The sequence below is a fragment of the Platalea leucorodia genome (assembly GCF_965183815.1).
Source record: "Platalea leucorodia genome assembly, chromosome: 1".
Taxonomy (NCBI): Eukaryota; Metazoa; Chordata; class Aves; order Pelecaniformes; family Threskiornithidae; genus Platalea; species Platalea leucorodia.
Window position 1 is genome coordinate 13,070,375 of NC_138823.1, and position 19,101 is coordinate 13,089,475.

General features: G+C 43.7%; 1 protein-coding gene across 1 annotated transcript in view; it reads right to left on the minus strand.

The window, feature by feature from the left end:
- Positions 1-15,521: 15,521 nt before the first annotated feature.
- FER1L6 (fer-1 like family member 6) overlaps positions 15,522-19,101 on the minus strand; it is a gene marked incomplete at both ends in the record, with an annotated part of 80,876 nt that continues 77,296 nt past the window's right edge. Inside the window, one exon of the mRNA XM_082315756.1 lies at positions 15,522-15,702. Within this exon, the coding sequence (XP_082171882.1) occupies positions 15,522-15,702 (181 nt within the window). The remainder of the gene's footprint in view (positions 15,703-19,101) is intronic.

Below are 19,101 nucleotides of genomic sequence, written 5' to 3' on the forward strand. Positions count from 1 at the left end.
CTAAAGGACTGACTTACTCAAAAAATATAACTGCATATAACTATGAATTACTTATTCTACAAGCAGGAAATGAGGAAAAAGGAACAGATGGTAATACTCTGGGGTAGGTGACTCAAATCTCACCCTTTGATGAAACCAGTCACTTTACCAGTTGGGTTATGGCAAGCCAATATATAAACTTCCAGGGAATTATGATGAGATGAGAGACTTCTGGCATGAGTCTGCTCCATTTCAGTCAACAATAAGAGGTGATCAGTGAAAGCACAGCCCAGATTATGGATAAAAATTGACATCGCAATAAAAATGGTAGATGTGGTTGCAAATCACAAATGACGTGCTAGAATCTTCTCCACCTCGTTCATTTGGCCATATTCTCCATTTTTACGTGTTTTCAAACTGAAATGTTACTCATTCTTTTACCACAGCTGAGAAATGATTTAATTAGACTTCTTTCCACCTTTTGCAATAAAAGGACTGAAATCAGCAACATAGAAAGGCAATAGGTTTGTCTATTGGCCCAGCCTTGCTCTGCTGAACTCTCTGGTTGTTAACCCAGCACCATCTCATAACCATGATGTTTGATTGCTAGATCTATTGAAACATCTTGTTCTGTGTCCCTGATGCAAAGCAATCTGACCTCAGGAGATCTCTCTCTGCCATCACTTCGAATTGCCCTAGTGTGTGCTGTACGCTCCTTTTTTCCAGCATTGAAGTGCTCTTGACTAGGAGGGTTCAATTCCGTAGCCACTGACTGCTAAAAATGCTTTGTGGCATCACCTGCCCCATCTCAATATGTCCCATAAGTTGTAATTTGCAGCAATAGCTCATATCCAGGTTGGGAAAAGCATCTGCAGATCTCGTGGTGAGGATGGGCTGGTGAGGTCCTCACGTCAGGTGTTGCAATGGGGGATGGTGGGGTCATAGAATCATAGAATAGTTAAGGTGGGAAAAGACCCTTAAGATCATTGAGTCCAACCATTAACCCAGCACTGCCAAGTCTACCACTAAACCATGTCCTCAAGCACCACATCTACACCTCTTTTAAATTCCTCTAGGGATGGAGACTCAGCCACTTCCCTGGGCAGCCTGTTCCAGTGCCTGGCTACCCTTTCGGTGAAGAAATTTTTCCTATATCCAATCTAAACCTTCCCTAGCGCAGCTTGAGGCCATTTCCTCTCATCCTATCCCTTGTTACTTGGGAGAAGAGACCGACCCCCACCTCACTACAGCCTCCTTTCAGGTGGTTGTAGAGAGCGATAAGGTCTCCCCTCAGCCTCCTCTTCTCCAAACTAAACAACCCCAGCTCCCTCACCCACTCCTCATCAGACTTGTGCTCTAGACCCTTCACCAGCTTTGTTGCCCTTCTCTGGACACGCTCCAGCACCTCGATGTCCTTCTTGTAGTGAGGGGCCCAAAACTGAACACCGTACTCGAGCTGCAGCTGACTGTCCTGCTTCTGCTCTGCCTCACAGCTCCTGTGCCACCATAGCAGTGAAAATGGGTCACCTGATGTCAGTCCTGCCTTGGTGTCTTCCCAGGTGATGTTCCTACATGCCAGCCACTGCTTCAGAGCTGCCCCTGGTGATCCTGGATGAGGGAACTTGATCTCCAGGTCTGCAATCAAACTGCATGAGTTGAGAGAGGTTTTTTTTTTATTTATTTGAAGTTTGTTGAAGAAGTTTGTTGTTTTTTTTTCCCCCAGTCCTCATCTTGAGTCCTGCACAACAAAAGTCTGAAAATGTGAAATCTTGAAGCTACTAGCAGCTTTTTTATAATGCAGCATTTGATCACAGTGTCTCTTTCTTTACTGTGTGTTCAGTTTCCAATACAAAGCTATCAATCAGAAGCACATGTATTTGATGAGAAGCAACAGGTTTTTTCCAAAGCCTTCAGCAGCAAAAAGTTACTTACTCTCAATCTGTTGACTGCTTGAAGTCTAGCAATCTCAGGCCCTGCACGCATCAGAAATGAAACTCCCACGGTGTTTGGCAAAAGCAGAATTGCTTCCCGTGTGATGCTTTGCTACACCGGGGCCGAACACTGGCACAGAGTCATTTCAGATTAATGTTTAAGCTGTGCCAGGGATGACTGACCACAGAAAGCATATTGTCTGTTCGGTGTACCAACGTTTCAGGAGCTCTGCTCTGATGGCGGGTCTCACTGTGAGAGCGTTGCAAGGTGCAAGCAGGACGCGCACCAGCTGCACGCAGCTCAGCAGATGACTTGCAACTGCACACACACCGTTTGGAGCTGCACTCCATTTGCGCCCCTTTCAGTGAGGTACGTGGTAGCAAGTAAAACTAACCCACAAGAATTCCTTGAGACCCTGGGATGAAAGGTATTTTGATGGATTAAAAAAAGAGATCACAGTCATGCATATTCATAAGCGAAGAGCCTGGTGAAAGCTCTGAGTTAATGTAATTATAAGCAGTGCAATCAAAGAGCTTTCACATATGAAGTACTTGCAGGCTGCCCCAGGTTAAAATAACATTTTTCACTGACAAATTTGTCTTGCCCCCTCAAAAGCACTGACAAAACAATACTGCCTGTTTTTCTGAGACAGGGATCATCCTTTCTTTAACTCAGTTCCAAGAGAAACTGCCAGTGGTTTTGAATCCACCGAAGCCAGGAAGAAACTTGCATAAAGACCTGCAAAAGTACCGAAATGCCATCAAACCCGGAGAGCTGACATGAGACCAGACCATGTAGGGGTGGGCTAGTGCTGTCAAAGGCTGATCCTGATCAGCGCTGAGGAGCCTCGGCAGCATCAGAGCCCATCCTCTGTCACACATCTCACGGGGCACCTCAGTCCAGCTGGTAAGTCTGCTTCTGTTGTGCTCAAGCTGCTCTGAAACCTGGCGGTAGCAGGACCAGCTGCAAAATTTGGAGAATTTGGAGATGGTTCCTCCTCTGTGCTCCTGCTGTGGGTTGGGATGCACAGGAGCTGGGTTCCAGGTCTTGGTCTGATTTGTGCTGCCGAACCTTCTTGTAAAATGCACTTTCTGTAACTCGTTTTCACTTATTTCCAAGCAGGCTGCATGTTTCCCAGTCCCAATGACTGCAGAGATGTGATCCACCTGCTTTTATCTTTTAATTTACAACCAATAACTGAAGAAAGTCAATCATACAGGGTCAGCAAATGACACACTGTGGGTACTTTGTACCACTCAAAGCAACGACGAGCCCAGTTAAACCAGGTGTGCATCTACTTTTCATTGCTGATGGAAGATGAGCTTGCTCCATCGGTATTTAAAATGAAAGAAGAACCCATGAGGTTGCTCTCTTCCAAAGAGGAAATTACTTGTCTGCTCTTGCAGTACTGGGAACGGGTGGCACAAGGGAAAAGAAACAGGGGGTTTAGCCGATCACTTGGCAATGGTGAATGTTTAATTTTAGCAGTGAAAACTGATTTAGAAACATTGCTGTCTTGTGATCAGGGACAGCAGGGAAAGCCTCGTGCCCTTGAAGCATGCAGAGGAGAGGTCTAAAAGCTAATTAATGGGTAGGATTCGTATCACACTCTGTTCATCCTTCAGCCCTGTCGGATGGGATCAGTTAACAAAGCAAGGCATGATCAGCAGGGCTTGTTAAATATTACACTTTTTCCAAGACCAGATTCAGTGAATTGCTATTTCTCTCCCCAGGTGTCAGTCCCCCAGCCTGTCTGGGAGGTCCTCAGGATGCTCACAGTGACTCATGAGGAACTCCCTCGCAGGGAGAGCAAAATGAACGGGAGTAAATTCAGAGTCAAACCCATCGCTTGTTGTCTAAGTGACAGCAGCAGTCAGCGTTTAGTTTTGTGTGTAGCAAGATAATTTTCTTGCCATGAATAAATCATCATATTTGAATACTAACCAAGTGGAACAACCTTTCAGGCAGATGTTAGACCTTTTTTTTTCCTCTTCCTAAAAAAGGGTTTGTCTCTGGCATAAGTGGTTGAATGTCTGGGGATGCCCCACATGCCTGGGTGCCACAGGGAATTCAGTCAGCATCCCAGTGACTACAGGTGCAAGTGATTTACAGGTGCAACTTCCCTTTTTGGGTCCAATGGGAAGAACACCTTGGATAACCTAATGTCTGCTGGGAAATCATTTGCCTGATGTAGTAAGAAACAGCTTTGGCAAGGGGGAATTCAGCTGTGCGAGATCTCACTGTCTGGAGTGTGTTTGTGATACAGGCCCCCAAGGACTGATGCAAGAGCTTAGCCTGGATCGTGCCCCTCATACGGCTCTGTGCACAGCTCTGCCACCGTTCCTGCCAGCTGCTGCTGGGTGGGCAGCCAGATTTGATGGCTCATGGTCCAACCTGATGCAGCAGCCCCAAGTTCTGCTCAGTCTGCACTTCCCTGTCCCTAAATCCAGCTGGCTTCTGAAACTACTAAATGGAAATGGAAACACCAAAGCCAATATATAAAATTTCAGCCCCAAAATCGAAGGTGATTCGGGGGAAAGTGAGGTTCTTGGAAATAAAGATGTTTTGGGACTTGACCTGAGGGGCTGCAGGGTCTCTATAGTCATTGGAATTTGAGAGGCCTGTAATGGGATTTTGACTACAAACATAGTTGTTCCCAAACTTTCCCTTTTTAGCTGCCTGCACAATCTTTGGTTTTACAAACCAAAAAGACCCTGACCAAAGCCCATGGAGTCAGTAAAAAGGGTTTGGCCTTTGCATCTTTCTTCTCCCTATCACAGATGTTACAGAAAAAAAAAATGCTCACAAAGCATCCCAGCTTCACTTTTCAAGCTGAAAAACCTTTCATGTCTGAAACTCAAACAACTGGAGGAGCTAATAAATTCTTATTTCTTGAGCATATGTGTTGGCCTCACCCTCTACAGGTCTGTCCTGGTGGGCAGTGAGCATCACTGGTGAGAGATGCTGACCCAGGATCACACAGACAACACTGGAGAAGGCAGATATTCAGCTCTGTTCAGGGTTTACCGTGCTCATGGGAAGGGAAATTGCAGTGCCTGCCTTTGAAGCCCAGCCTCCATATTGTCACGTTTTACACATCCAGTCCATAAGGGCTCCTCACAAATAGCTGCTCCAGCTCCCTGTGCCAAGAACGGGAAGACCTTGCCCCGGTACATCAAAATCCACCCATGCTCCCAGAGCTGTGAGTGAGCCCTCTTTGTGGTCATAGCTGCCGATGGGGCATCTGCATAAGCTGCACCCCATCAGGAATCAGTCAAAACAGAGCCTGGGACATGCAAACCATTTCGAAATAAAGATATTGAAGGAGGAGAAATGTGTGAACTGAGCAGAACAAGATGACTCTCACTAATCCTCTGATTAACAGGTTGCTCTTATTATTACGGTTTGCTTAATATATTGAGTTTACTGTACGATATTCATTGCAGTTGTGTTCCAAGGCTCTAAAATAGCCTTTGAAGCTGCTATAGTGTAGCACTTTCGCACAAGCTGTGTGCATCCATCTGCATTGGGGGTACCAGCTCAGGAGAGCCACTGGTCGAAGGCAGAGCTGCTCTCTTGGGTGAAGCTATTCACACACTAAGAGCCAAGAACATAATGATGGCGTCAAGAGACTGGAGGCTTTTGAAAAGTGCTTTGTTTAGTGTTTCAGTGAAGTTTTATTGCAATGGCTAATTAAAAGGTCATCACATGCACCAAATGCAGCCAACGTTTATTTGCTGTACAGTCATATTGACAGGCCAATTTTTTTGTCAGTATATTACAATTGTGTGCTGTCTCTGGAGTGGATTAACTATTGCTTATCTGTCAGGAAAAAGAAACATCACTAACAAATAAGTAAACAAAAAAATTAATCCTTGTCTCTCATGATGTGCCAACAGCCTTTGGAGTTGCTTTTGCATTTGGCTCTTTTTCTGATGTTTTCCTGAATCTGGCATGTAAGTTGCAGTGCAGAGTTAAACAACGTGGACCAGCGTACTCGGGGCATGACAAACCTATCTGGATTTCTTTGTGCCTGAAATCTGTCCCTTAGCCCAGCAGGGGCTTGCAGCTGTAACCACTGCTCATGGGTGCAAGGATGAAGGTTTGAGAGGCAGGGCTTCCAAACAAGGCAGCTGGACCAGCTGTATCCACTTAAGCTGCAGTTGGCAAAAGTGGGTGAAGGAATCCCTCTGAGATGTGGTACTTCAGAGTGGTCAACTGCCCTGGTTCAAGGACCGAGGGCCTATAGAGACCCTTCTGGATGAGAATTGCAGAAAATAACAAAGAACTAGAGTAAAAGGAAATCACTGGAGGAAGGTGTCGGCAGTATAACTATACTGTTCAACCATCCCACCTAGCAATGTAGACATCTGAAGAATTCTTGGAATGTATTTTTAATGTATTTTAATATATATTACAGTATTTCCCAATCTCCAATGACTCTCAATTTTGACTACTAATGGATGCCAAATTCCTGTACATGCCTTTCTTAAAAGACATTTGGGGAAGAAGTCTTATAGCACCTGCAGATACCACCTGCAAGTCTGCCATGTTTTCAGTGCCTGAATGGCAAAGGAAAATGCAGGCTGGGGCTGGACATGGAAACTGGAGATGGTTTCCTTCCCCTCTGCCAGCCTCCCCTTCACTCCAGCTTCTGAGCCAACAGTTGCATGCAGCGGACTTGCTGCTTTCCATCTTGCTCGCTGGCAAGAGCCAGCTGCTTGCACAAACAGTACCAGCCACCGGTGCAGCAAAAGGGGGAGGCATTGCTGGTAATGGTGTCCTCCTGTGCCGGCAGGTCAAGCACAGCCTTTTTGAGGAGCTGCAATATGAAAAAAGTTCTGTGCTGTGATGAGCAGGTAACTCTGAAAGAGCAGGGTGCTGGATTAGGCTGTTAATTAGCTGTCAGTGTCATCAGAGGGAGTTCAGCCAGGGTAACTCTTCAGTCAGTGGGAGAGAGGGAACAGCCAAAGATCTTTCCAGCTTGATCTTAATGAAGGTGGCCTCCGTTACTGCCGCGGAGTCCTGTAGCCATGGCAGAGTCATCCAGGAAGAAGATGAATAGTTTCTGCTAATTAATGTAGCTCTGATTAGTCTCCATACCTGCTTGCAGAAGTGATTAAAAGAGATGCAGTCTGGAAGATTTCTATAAATCATTCTTTCTCCATCAGGAATACGTGAAAAGTTGTTTGCTTGCTTTTGAGATGGGGACTTAATTAGAAAGTGGAAGGGAGAAGTGTTTGTCAAATACCAAATGTTTGGGAGCCTGGAACCAGATCTTGGGTTGAGCGTTTCCCCAGTCACAAATAGCTGGTAGAAAACGTATAAATTAGTCTGGAAGGAGACAGCACTCTGCAGTTCAGAGCTGAAGACAAACAAGCTATTCAGCCAAGCTCATAACTATCCCTTTTGGAGCTTGCAGCCGGCACGCAGAGCAATGAGGAGCTCTTCCTGGTAATCAAAAGCTGTTTCTGTGACTAACGTGTGGAGGAAACAAATTCTTATACCACCTCATCAGGGGATTTGTTTCTTCCAAACGTAAAAGCTATTTTATTGTAGTCAATAGTCACTATAAGACCAATCTGCTGGGTGCAGTGCAGTTCACGGGCTGGGAGCAAGGCACAGAATATTCTGCAGAAAGCAGGGCAGGGCAGCCCCCTGCAGACCCCCCCGACCCCACTGGCTTCACAACCCCGACCAAACCACTTTCCCAACAAACACCTCAGAAGCATTAGCAACTGCAATGTTACAAGATATTTCTGTGCTTTGTGGAACAATTCGGTGCACTGAGATGGAGATTTTATTTATAATATTAGAATCACAGAATGCTTTGGGATGGAAGGCACCTTTAAGAGTCATCTAGTCCATCCCTCCTGCAATTGGCAGGGGCACCTTCAACTAGATCAGGTTGCTCAGAGCCCCATCCAGCCTGACCTTGAATGTTTCCAAGGATGGGGCATCTACCACCTCTCTGGGCAACCTGGTCCAGTGTTTCACCACCCTCATTGTGAAAATTTTTTTCCTTATATCTAGCCTAAATCTACCCTCTTTTAGTTTAAAACCCCTTGTCCTGTCACAGCAGGCCTTGCTAAAAAGACTATCCCCCATCTTTCTTGTAGGCCCCCTTTAAGTACTGAAAGGCTACAATAATATTCCATGTAGGATGGATACAACTGTCTCTTATCTATATGGACAGCAGAGTGGTGATAGTTAAACATGAAAGGCTCTAGGGTACCTTTAGGTGAGCAATACAATTCAAAGGTCTGGGTAATGCCTTCCTTTTTCTGATATGTCCTTAATATATCCTGAGTGGTGGTGACCACCTTTTTTTGTGCTGAAATCAGAGTGGAAGTGGAGGACACCTTGCACTTACTGCAAGGTGCCAGGACTGGCTTGAGATGGTCTAATACATGCAATGTAAAAAGGGAGATCTCCAGGGGGTAGGTGTAACCCAGGTATTGAACCTCCAGATAAACTAACTTCTGGAGCTATGATCACATGAACATCAACCATAATGCCTTCAAAACTTTTCTGAGTAGGAAAGAAATCTCTTTACAGGTAAAATCTCTTCAATTTGTCCAGAATCTTAACTTTCAAGAAAGTTTGGGGGAAAAAAAAAAACAAAACAAACCCACATACTAAATAAAAAATTCCCAACTCCCCAAATCCAGGAGATCCAGGCTATTTCATATTGGCCTTAAAAAAACCAGAGAATTAAGTCTGCCAAGAGGCACAGAGCTGTCAAATTTGTTGTCTCAGAAGAATGATAACTGCAGGATAAAGATGTATACAGTCTACTTTAGAACTTAGCTTTTCCCCCTTCCTTTGCTTTGTAGGATGAATTGTTCTGCCAATACACAAATTCAATATTCAGTACATTAATGCAGTCTAGCTGCGAATGGCCACTCTCAGTACGGTAATCCCACCAAAACTAATTGAGTACGCTATCCACTATTTCTGCCATTTCTATCTTCACTTTTTAAAATGTTTGCAAGAAACTAAGAAAATAAAAAGGCTATGATTTCAAAAAAACTTACCCCTTCCTTACAGACTGAAAATTGGAGGATACATTTTTGAAAGCAGTCCTTTCACCTTCATCACAATTTAGTCAATAGTTAGGTGTCTCTACATGTGAACTTTTACAGATTTAATCAGTTCTTGATGCTTTTCATGGTTTGCATGAAAACCTGACTCTCTGTGCCCTTTAAAAAGGCAGAAAGGAGTCCATGGCAGAGCCAGGAGATGATGTCAGATCTCTCTATTTGTGGTGCTTTTCTACATGGAGAATTCAAACACCAGCACCCGGCCTGACACGTGGTCATGTCCCTGCACAGGGAAGGACTGCTCTGTCTCTTGGGTGAAGCCTGGTTTATCCTGAAGGCTTTAGTCTCCCTGGAACATTTCAAGGATACAGGCTGATAGTTTGTTTTCAATCAGTCACAATTCCTCTGGATTGACTGGCTGAGCTGGCTGTTTTGTGACATTTCTGGCATTTCGGAACTGGTATGGAGGTGCAAGCTGCTATGAGGCAACCATGGCTGTGCAACCATGGCTGTGCAACCACGGCTCTGCAACTGATACATTTGAGAGAGCTGAGGTTCAGGATGAGCAGCTGGGGGGGTCCAGCAGCAAATTAGATGCCAGCTGCTGCAACGGGGTGGCTAAAAGGTTGGGGCAGTCAGTAAAAACATGTATTTCCATTGCTCCCTTGAAAATGGGAGGAACTGCGTAAATGATAGCCAGCAAAGCTTCCTTCTCCTGTGGAAACAAATTAGAAAATCTCTGATGAGAAGCACAGTGTGTGAGTTGCTGGAGTTTCTCCCATGTGCGAAAGGGATCTTCTGATGCTCCTGCTCCCCTCTGTGTCCTGCTCTTCCAGAGTCTGAGCAGTGCAAGGCCAACATGCCAGGCTGGGCTGGTGCAGCTCCTGTGAGCCTGCCAGCACCTCTCATGGTGGCTGCAGAGGCTCTCCCAAGTCTCCTGGCTTATACTGGTGTGGGGCGGGAGGCAAGCACGCACTCAGAGCGTGATGGCTCTCAGCACAGGACCTGGAAACATTTGTCCATCAGCTAGGTTGTCAGATGACACCCCCCCCCCCCCCCCCCCCAAGCCCATTTATTTTGAGAGGGAGGCAGACATGCTGCCTCATTCACAGCAGAAGCAAATCAGCCCTTTGCCAAGGTCACATCAAGAGAGGAGAGGGATGTACCTGCTGCCAAGGGGTCCATGCCAGCGCCAAGGGGCCACATGGCAAAGAAAGGAAAACAGATCTCCAGAGAAGGTCTCTGGAGAGAGCACTAAGCTGCAGGTGCGAGTGTAGCCCATCTGGACAACCCATGTACCAGCCTGGTCCTGCGCACTGCTGGGATGCTGCCTCGCTATATGAAATGCAGACTAGCTGCACAACACACAGAAACTGTCAGGGCCCTGGGGAGTTCTGCAGAAATGACTTTGCAGATGATGGTAGGCATGTCCTGGCTGGCCCAGCATGAGCCTGGGCTTGAAACCTCATCCTCCAGCACAGCCTCAGGGCTGCATCTTGCCAGAGCTGGGGCTGCTTGGGATGCTGTGGTTGTCCTGGCTCTGCTGGCCAGCTCAGCATCGATGGGCGCTTGATGGCAACTTGGCTCACAGGGAAATTAAGTGCTGCTTTTCTCTGCCTCACTCAATGGACAGGGAGCAGGAATTAGAAATGATGGGGTTTTTCCTCCATCCGTTTTTATCTTGTGGTGTTTAAGCTCCTGAATTGTGGTGGCAGTGGAGGGATGCCTATGCTTGAGTTCTCCTGAGGGTTTTGTGATGGGCTGGGATGTTATGAGTTGGGACTAGCTGGTGATGGGTGCTGCATGTGGCCCCATCCTTAACTCCCAGTGAGTCCAGTGGTCATTTCACACTGCAGTGTGTTCCAGACGAGCACACATAAACAGCTGGTCTTCAGCAGCTGGGCCGGGGTAGCTTTAGCGTATGCAGGTAAATGTTTTTTTACTGCAGGCTTGTGTAGCAAGAGTCAGGAATAGCAAGTGTTTTCTTTGGGAGCTGCTATACTGTGCAGTGTGAGACAAGATTTTTTTTTTTTGTTCTAATTAGCTACATAGAAATGCAAAATTGTCAAAAGAGGTCAATACCCATAAGACCCACCTTTTACTGTCATGTATCTGGTCATCATGTAGCCAAAACAGTGATAACAGCTCTTTTCTGTTCTTACAGTAGGAAATCAGGCAAGACTGCGGCAAACCCCGCTGTGTTGGTGTTACTGGTAACCGTCTGCTTTTACTGGATGTGCTCAAAACTTCTGCTGCTTCTTAAGCATTTCATGCTCTTTCTTACCTGTAGTATTACCATGCCACTGTATGTTCCTGAACGGAGCCAATAGAAATGACAGGTAAAATGAATAGATATTTTGCTCAAGGACTCACAATTCAGTAATCCATTGGTGTTTTTTTTCAGTATTGTTCCCTTTTATGGGAGGCCCTGACAGCAAAGATCTGATAGTGATTTTCTATCGCTTTGCTCCTGCTCTGTTAAAGTGAGCGGTTTCACGTCTCTGCTCTGCGATGGCAGTAATGTGTCTTCCTTCTGACTCATGTAATAATAATGTTTTATAAAGATTTCATTTTAGTGTGCCCGTGAATATGCCTGGAGCTGAGCTTTTTCTCTGCAGAGAACCATTCCTCTTCTCATGGTTTACATCCTATCTTGATTAGGTTCTGCTTTGTTTTTCCTTCTTATAATTCCTTCTTATAATTCCTTCTTATAATTCCTTCAATTTCCTTTACTCAGATGTTCTTCAGCTGTATCATCAGAGCAAGGCAGAGGTCCATCTTCCCCATTGCCCCATCTCTACCACTGTGCTGTTGGACATCTGCTGGTAGCATTTATAAACCTGTACAATATTTCTTCTGGTGCAAAGTTTTGCCTGGTGATTGAAAATGCAGCACATCCACCTACAACAATGACCACATGCGTGGGTGACACCAGGCCACTATTGGCTCTGTGTCCTGTTGAAAGCAGCAAGGCTTTGGCACCAATGCAAGTTTGCAGGCTAGAGCTGGCTTCAATCTGGTCAGCACAACCCTCTGAGGTGTCTGCCCCCAGTCACCCATCTTGATGTGCCCGTAGGTCGAATCAGCTACAACTGGAGTCTAGAGCAGGAAGAGGTGATCAATGCCCAACTTGCTCCACAACATTAAATAATGGGAGTCTGTTCCCACTCTGCTCTTTAAATACCAGCAGGAGATGAGTTTGCGTCTAAAAACCTAACACAGGGTACATGAAATTACGCATTCAGAAATTATTACACCCCAAAACTTGAGTCTGTCTTCAACAGTTCAGCATAAGTCTTTCCCGCTTTCAGGTTTGCCCCCCTAGAAGGATAACATCTGCTCCCACCTGAGAAGATTTTTATATGCAAAAAGCAGTATTTATTGCTGCAAGCCAAATGTCTCAAAGCAGGACGTGCCTTTTTAGATCAGCAGTGGTAGGCTATTATTTCCAAATATTTTTGGGATTCTTGGCTAGCATTCCCATTCCAAGAGCACAATCTTATATCCACAGATCTTGTATTTGCCAATGGTAGCACTCAGCTATTTAATGAGCTATTTGTGGTCAGAAACTAGTTGGTAAAACTCCAAGTTGTACCAGCTGGCCTCAAAATTGAGCCGGCATAATTGCAGACTAATGTTGAGATAACTGCTCAGGATAAGGATCTCTTTTTTTTGTATGAAATAGATAGGAACCCTTGACAATAACAACAATCCTCAGTATAAACCTCACTCCCTATTAGCCACAAAGCCCATGTCATCATAAATTCACTTAAGATGCAAAACCGTAACATCTGGCATCTGTATGAGTAGTCCAGCATTGAGTGCTGCTATATTTTGTCTCTTTAATACTTACTGACAGCCCTACCTCTCCAGCTACTTTGCAGCCATCTGGAAGATCATGAAAAGGTATTTGATTTAGCTTTGTCCCATAAGACAATGCTATCCAGCTCAACCTACATGTGTTGAGTGTAGTGATAGGCTGTTTAAGAGGAGTTGTGGAAGTGTTAGCTTGCTTGCTTTTTGGCTGCATGATGCCCTTTTTAGCCCAGACTGCAGGGCTATGCAGGGGTAAGGGGACCTCAGTGTTCAGCAGTACAAGGGGCTCAGGAATGGTCGTGCTGCAGAGGATTGAAGACCCCAGGGCAGCAGGGGTGAAGGAGATGGCTATTTGCACTGGGATGCAAGGAACTAAGGGGGACAGGGTCTTTGCATGGTCCCTGCTCATCCAGACTCAGACCAGGACTTGGAGGGGGATGTCATTTCAGCCATCTTGTCCTAACAGTGCTGCTGCCACTGTGTGCTTGCTGCTGGGGTTCAGAGCCAAGGCTTGGTCCTGGAGCCATGCAGGAGGACCCTCTGGCAAGGGCAGGGTGCTCAAGCCACAGTCCAGTGCTTCACACAGTCCATGGCAGCAAGGGCAAACAAGCAGAGTAAGGACAGAAGGACACAGCAGCTGCCATGCAGGATCAGGCCTACTGCCCTGACACACTGGAAAAAAATCAGAGGCATTGCCTTTATGGCTGTCACAATGTACTCCAGTCGTCACAATTCATCCCCCACATTTTGCACCAAAATAATTTTATTGTTTGCTCTTATTGGAGCTTTTAAATTGCATTTCCAAAATTAATGGTAGGGTGAGACATATTAGGAGAAATAACATTTCCTTTTCTGTTTCATACCAGCTCAATTCCGAAATAGCACAAAATTGAAAAACAAGGGGTGTCAGAGGAATGTGTCACACGTTGTGTAAGCAGAGACGGCACCAGACGAGGGCCCAGTGCAGAGGGATATGAGAGGAAGAGGGACTCAAGGGTGATCAGCACCTTTCCACATCACTGTCTTGCATTGCTACGTTTAACTAGTACAGATTCAACCATGTAATTGTGTTCTAATTTCTTGGTCATATTAAATACACTTCTAAAGGAAAATAGCCCAACAATGAAATCCATCCAATGTGGTCCTTTGCCACATGTCTAGTTGTAATGTAATTACTCACATACATACCTAAATACTTTAGTTATATTTATTTTATATTCAGAACATGAAATTTAGAAGAAATACTGAGTCAGAATCTGCTGGATGGGATGGGGATGGGATGCTTTCAGCCTGCCTTTAGCCATCTGCCTCTATCATCAGTGGAATGAAGAAGAGGCACTTTTAGAGCAATTCATCCCATCCAAAATAAGCCTCTAAAATGCTTTTTCAATGTGAAATATTTTCTCTGTGGAAGTTTCACTGACATCTATTTTTCAGAATAATGCAATTACCTGTGTTGTAGGCCAGAGGGGAACACAGAGGCTCATTGCACAGCCTTAACAGGCCAGGTACAAGCAGTACCACACAAGCTTCCCATAGAAGTGGCCTCTGAGAATGATGCAGATGCCTACATTTCTATTCCTGAGCTTGGTAAAATTATCAGCATTTCTCGGATTTCTTTTTCTTGCCTTTTGATACTTTAAAATTTACAAAGGGTGCTCGCACTTTGTATGAGCAGAACATGAAGGAAACCATTTTCTCAAAGGTCACCTTTGCAACATGTCTAACCATGGATGAGACTAGAGGAGATTTGTATAGCTACTTCAAATCATATTCACTCGTTTTAAGAGCAAGTGGGGTCATTATCAAGCCTTTCCTTGTGCATGACATAGGTTGCAGCGTTTTCTGTATTCTTAAGTAGGCTGAGGATTTTCACATTGACGACTGTGTAAGGTTTTATTCCTTGTTTTCTTTAATCCTTCATGATTTGTTCCACTCTGCAGCCTTTTTCTTTTCCATTCCTCTTTCCCTCTGCTCGTCAAGCAGCAGGATTCTCCCTGTTCCCTCTCCTTTGCAAGGATCATTTGCTACCGCAGTGCCTGTGGCTGAGTCTTCATCTTTCTGATCCCTCTCCTCCAGCGACCTCCAGCACTTTCAAACTGCACCTGAAAAAAGTTCTTTCCATCTCTGCTTCTACCTCCCCCCGTCACCAACACTTACCTCATTTATAAGTGTGTGAGATGTCCTTATAGAGCACAGAGCTCCTACTGAGAGGTGCAGGGTGAATTCTGCACATGACACCAAATGAGACAATTTAACCTTGGATTTTTTTTTTTAATAAACCTTTTATCTCAAAATAATCATGCCATTATAAGGTCATTGAAAAATAGTTCAAATAATTAATTACAAAACTATGCAAAGACTGAACTATACATTTACCTTTGAGTACAGATTTTGCTCTTAATATTTAATCATTTGTCCACAATAATAAAAACTTGACTGACAAATCAGTTTCTGCATAGCATTAAGGAATTTACTTTCAAACTCAATTTTAGGTGCAGAATCAAACTTTCATCGTCAATAAAGCTGCAGCAGCATGTTAATGAAAATGCACATTAAAGCTGGGTCTGAATGAGCAGCCAAAGATATTAAAATATTCTAAGAGAGCTCCAGTTTCTGATATGAATAGTTATGTTTTCTTTTTACAAGGAATGAGATGTGTTTCAAGTTGATTAATTCTGTATGCCTGACTTTTATTTTTAACTGAAGTGTTAGTATATGATTGGCTACAATGAGAGCCATAACCTGTGCTCATCCTACAACTATCCTATGACTGATTGCACCTGGCAGCGTGTAGATGAAGAGCACCAGGAAGACAATGAGAATAAGCAGAATTATGCCAATTATGATGTACTTCTTGTAATTTCTCCAGATCAGGTGATACAAACACTTGAAGGGATTTACAAACCAAGAGAAGGATGTGTCTGGTCGGCTAAAGGGGAAGAAAGAAAAAGAGAAAAACTTTTGTAAAGGCAGATCCAGCTATTTGCAAAGCTACCGCATTGCAAAATATATATTTGAGTCTAAAAAGGACCTTTAACTCCTGGGAACCCACTAAAGAGTTTAGAGGGAACTTCCACAAGTTTCACATACTACTGGGTCACTCTTCTTCCATCCGTCCCTGAGCCCAAGATCCACACACCACTCAGAATGAAATTGCAGTTCACACTTCATAACTACTCCAATTTAAGGCAAGATATGGGGTTCAAAGTTACAGACAAGATCATGACAAATCCTAAAGAAGAAATGCAGGTGTCTTGAACTTGAGTACAAAAGCTTTCTAATCATTGTAAGGAATTTAGCGTTGTAAAAGGAGTAATGAGCCACTACAAAAAATCTGATTGCTCAATGATAGTCATGGTGCCATAAGAGACAGACCAGCTCAGGCCTGGCATATGGCCCAAAATGGCATATTTTCAGAAGGAAATTTAAAACAGGCCTCCTGAAAACAGGAGATGAGATGAAGCCTGAAATCTAGGTAGTTTGCCTGGGTACATAAAGAAGAGCCACCTTCTTCTGGTGGAGAATATCTGCACTCCACAATCCTAATTTTATTCCAAATGTTGCCACATGTCGTATTCTCCTCCATAACCAAGTGTTTCTTTACACTGTATAGCAAAGCTGGCTGCATACAGAGAGGAAAACAATGTTCTCCTTAGGAAAAATGTTGGCATAGTGCCTCCTCTGGCATGCGACAGTTTGGGAGGTCACTATGTCTCTGACTTCAACAGCCCTACCCCTGTGATGACCTGAGGCAACATCTGTCGGCTTTGTATGATGGGGTGACCTGCAGAGTACAGTGGTGTGGAGCAACATTAACACCTGCAACATTGGGCACATGTTGTCTTTCGTATCCTAGATCACTGTAATTGTGCAGATGGTGCAGCAGTAAAGAGAATGAAATTAAGAATGAGGGTCACAAAAAGTGATGGCTGTGTCTCACTCCAGAAAGCTGTTTAAGGAATTTAAGCAACGTCTTAGTCATCTGGAGAATTCAGGATTCAGCATGTGGAAGTGAATGCCACTGTGACAGAAAGTCTATAAATCTAAAAGGCCAACTGAATATCTTTTAATTAAAGACTGTGTTTTTTACTGAGATGGAAATGACTCAGAAATAAATCAACAAAGTAATTTAACCTCCAGGTTAAAAGGAATTACTAAAAAATGGATACTCTAAAGAATAAAACTTACTGAATCACAGACTTGAGTAACAAAACCATTAGTCTGTATGTTCCAACTGCTTTAGGGCTTTTCATAACCTTTAAACACAGGGAAAAAAAGCCAGACTCTTGCTCATCTAATTTGCAACATAGGCAATAGAATTTGGTAGCAGTTATAGCAGCGTACTTGTTATAACATCCAGAAAAGCATCCTGTCTTGATCGGCAGAGATGAAGACATGGATAACCTCATGGTGCTTTGGCCAGCAGGATACTACACTCACTGAACCTTATTTCTCATTTGCATGTTTCTCTTTAGTTCCCAGACATTTAATCTTTGTCCGCCTTTGCTTTGGTACATTAAAGAGTCTGCTATCATTTAGTAGCTCCTAGAAGATAATTTTGGTTTTGAAATTATTTTGTTTCTTAACTTAAAAACTTAATTATGCAAAACAATCTGAAAATTACTCTGCTCCTCTGTGTGAGCCTACATGATTAGCAAAAAAAATGTGAACCTACAGTACTAGCATAGAGATATGGAGGTCATGACACAAAGCCTCTTGAGATCCAATTGTTGCTGAAGAGAACTCATTTGAAGTGCAGAAACAGTTATCTCTTCTCTCTGAGTTGATTTTGACTGCTCTGCATGTATGAACCACATATTCCATCACTCGGGGGCACTGAGCTGGTACCAGCCTTATGTCTTAATGTCTTCAGCTATGAGTTTATTTTCTTTCCAGTAAGTGAGCGTCTAGCTAAAATAGTATTTACTATCCACATGCTGATATTGCTTTAGTAACCTCAGGATTTATTTTGCCTAACTTTAAAACTTAGATGCCCAGCCTGGTCAGTCATGTGAGCTGTCTGCATGTGTAGAGGAAGGACCTTCTAGAGGACGATCCATCTCTTTCCCCAGCTCCCATCTTAAGGTATATGTGTTAGGTAAATGGGATTCCTAATTTTAATTTAATTGAGGCATATATCTCAATTAAGAGTAGAACTGGGTTGAGGCATGTGTTCACCATGTATTTCATCATAAAAACCTAGATGTGGAGCCTCTGTGCAAGATCTGGAGGAAGACTCTGGTTTTGTGGCTTCTGGGTCAAAACACCTCCAGGCTGTCTGTGCAGCAGAAAAGGGGCCACCAGGCTAGTGACAACCTTTTGGCCCAACAGCACATTTGCAGATAAAATGCCCTTGAGGTGAAAATGCAGGGAGCCCTGGAGCCCCAGGCTGCCTGCTGTGCATGGGCTGGGCTTGAAAAAATGAGAGGAAAATGAGAGGGTGCCTTTGCACGTCCTGTTGACAACCTTCTGGACATGTAATCTTTCTATTACACACTGCACTCCCTCTTAAAACTGCCTAGGCTGATTGCTTCCCACCAGATGTATTTCAGAGCTGTCCTAGTCCTCTCTTCTCTTTAAGACACTGCTTTAGTTTCCATTATTGGGAATCTTTCATACAGACATCTGTCAGGCATAGATCATCCTGCCTTTGAGTAAAGATGTTGGGTGAAATGATTGATTGAAGTCTTTCCAAGGCTAATTTTGAACAAGTCTCTGATACATCTAATTTTCAGGCTAAATTTATACCCTTTGTAGAGGTATTGGCAATTCCACCTTTATGCTGTTTTCTCCTTTTTCATTTTATCCTGAGATATATTTCAAACCAACAAAATTAAACAGAATGTACAATGATTACCATTATGATTAGCAATTGATTTTTAGAAGCTTTGGTAACAGGAAATACAACATCAGTTTCTCTCTCTTGTTTTTTGTTTTTTTTTTTTTTTGTTTTTTTTTTTTTTTAATCTAGCTCATTACTTTAGTAGAACAAAGTACTTGAGCCAAAATAGATTAGAAGTACATTTTTTTCTGAATGCAAAAATCTCAGCTGATAATATTTTTTTAATGTGACAAATACTGAAGGACAAAATGCTCCTTCTAGGTCATCTGCCTTTGTCAAACCACTTAAAATGTCCTCATTAAAAAGTCTTATGATGAAAAATAAGCATCTTCATTCTTTGATTATGAAGTACCAAAAAATTAGAGATAGATTTGTTAAAGTTGTATCATTCCTGTATGACCCGATTTTCATGTTTTATGTGCTTTATCTGAAAGTGATTAATTCCTGCAAAAATAACTAGATGTAAGCATAAGTCAGTTTTCCGTG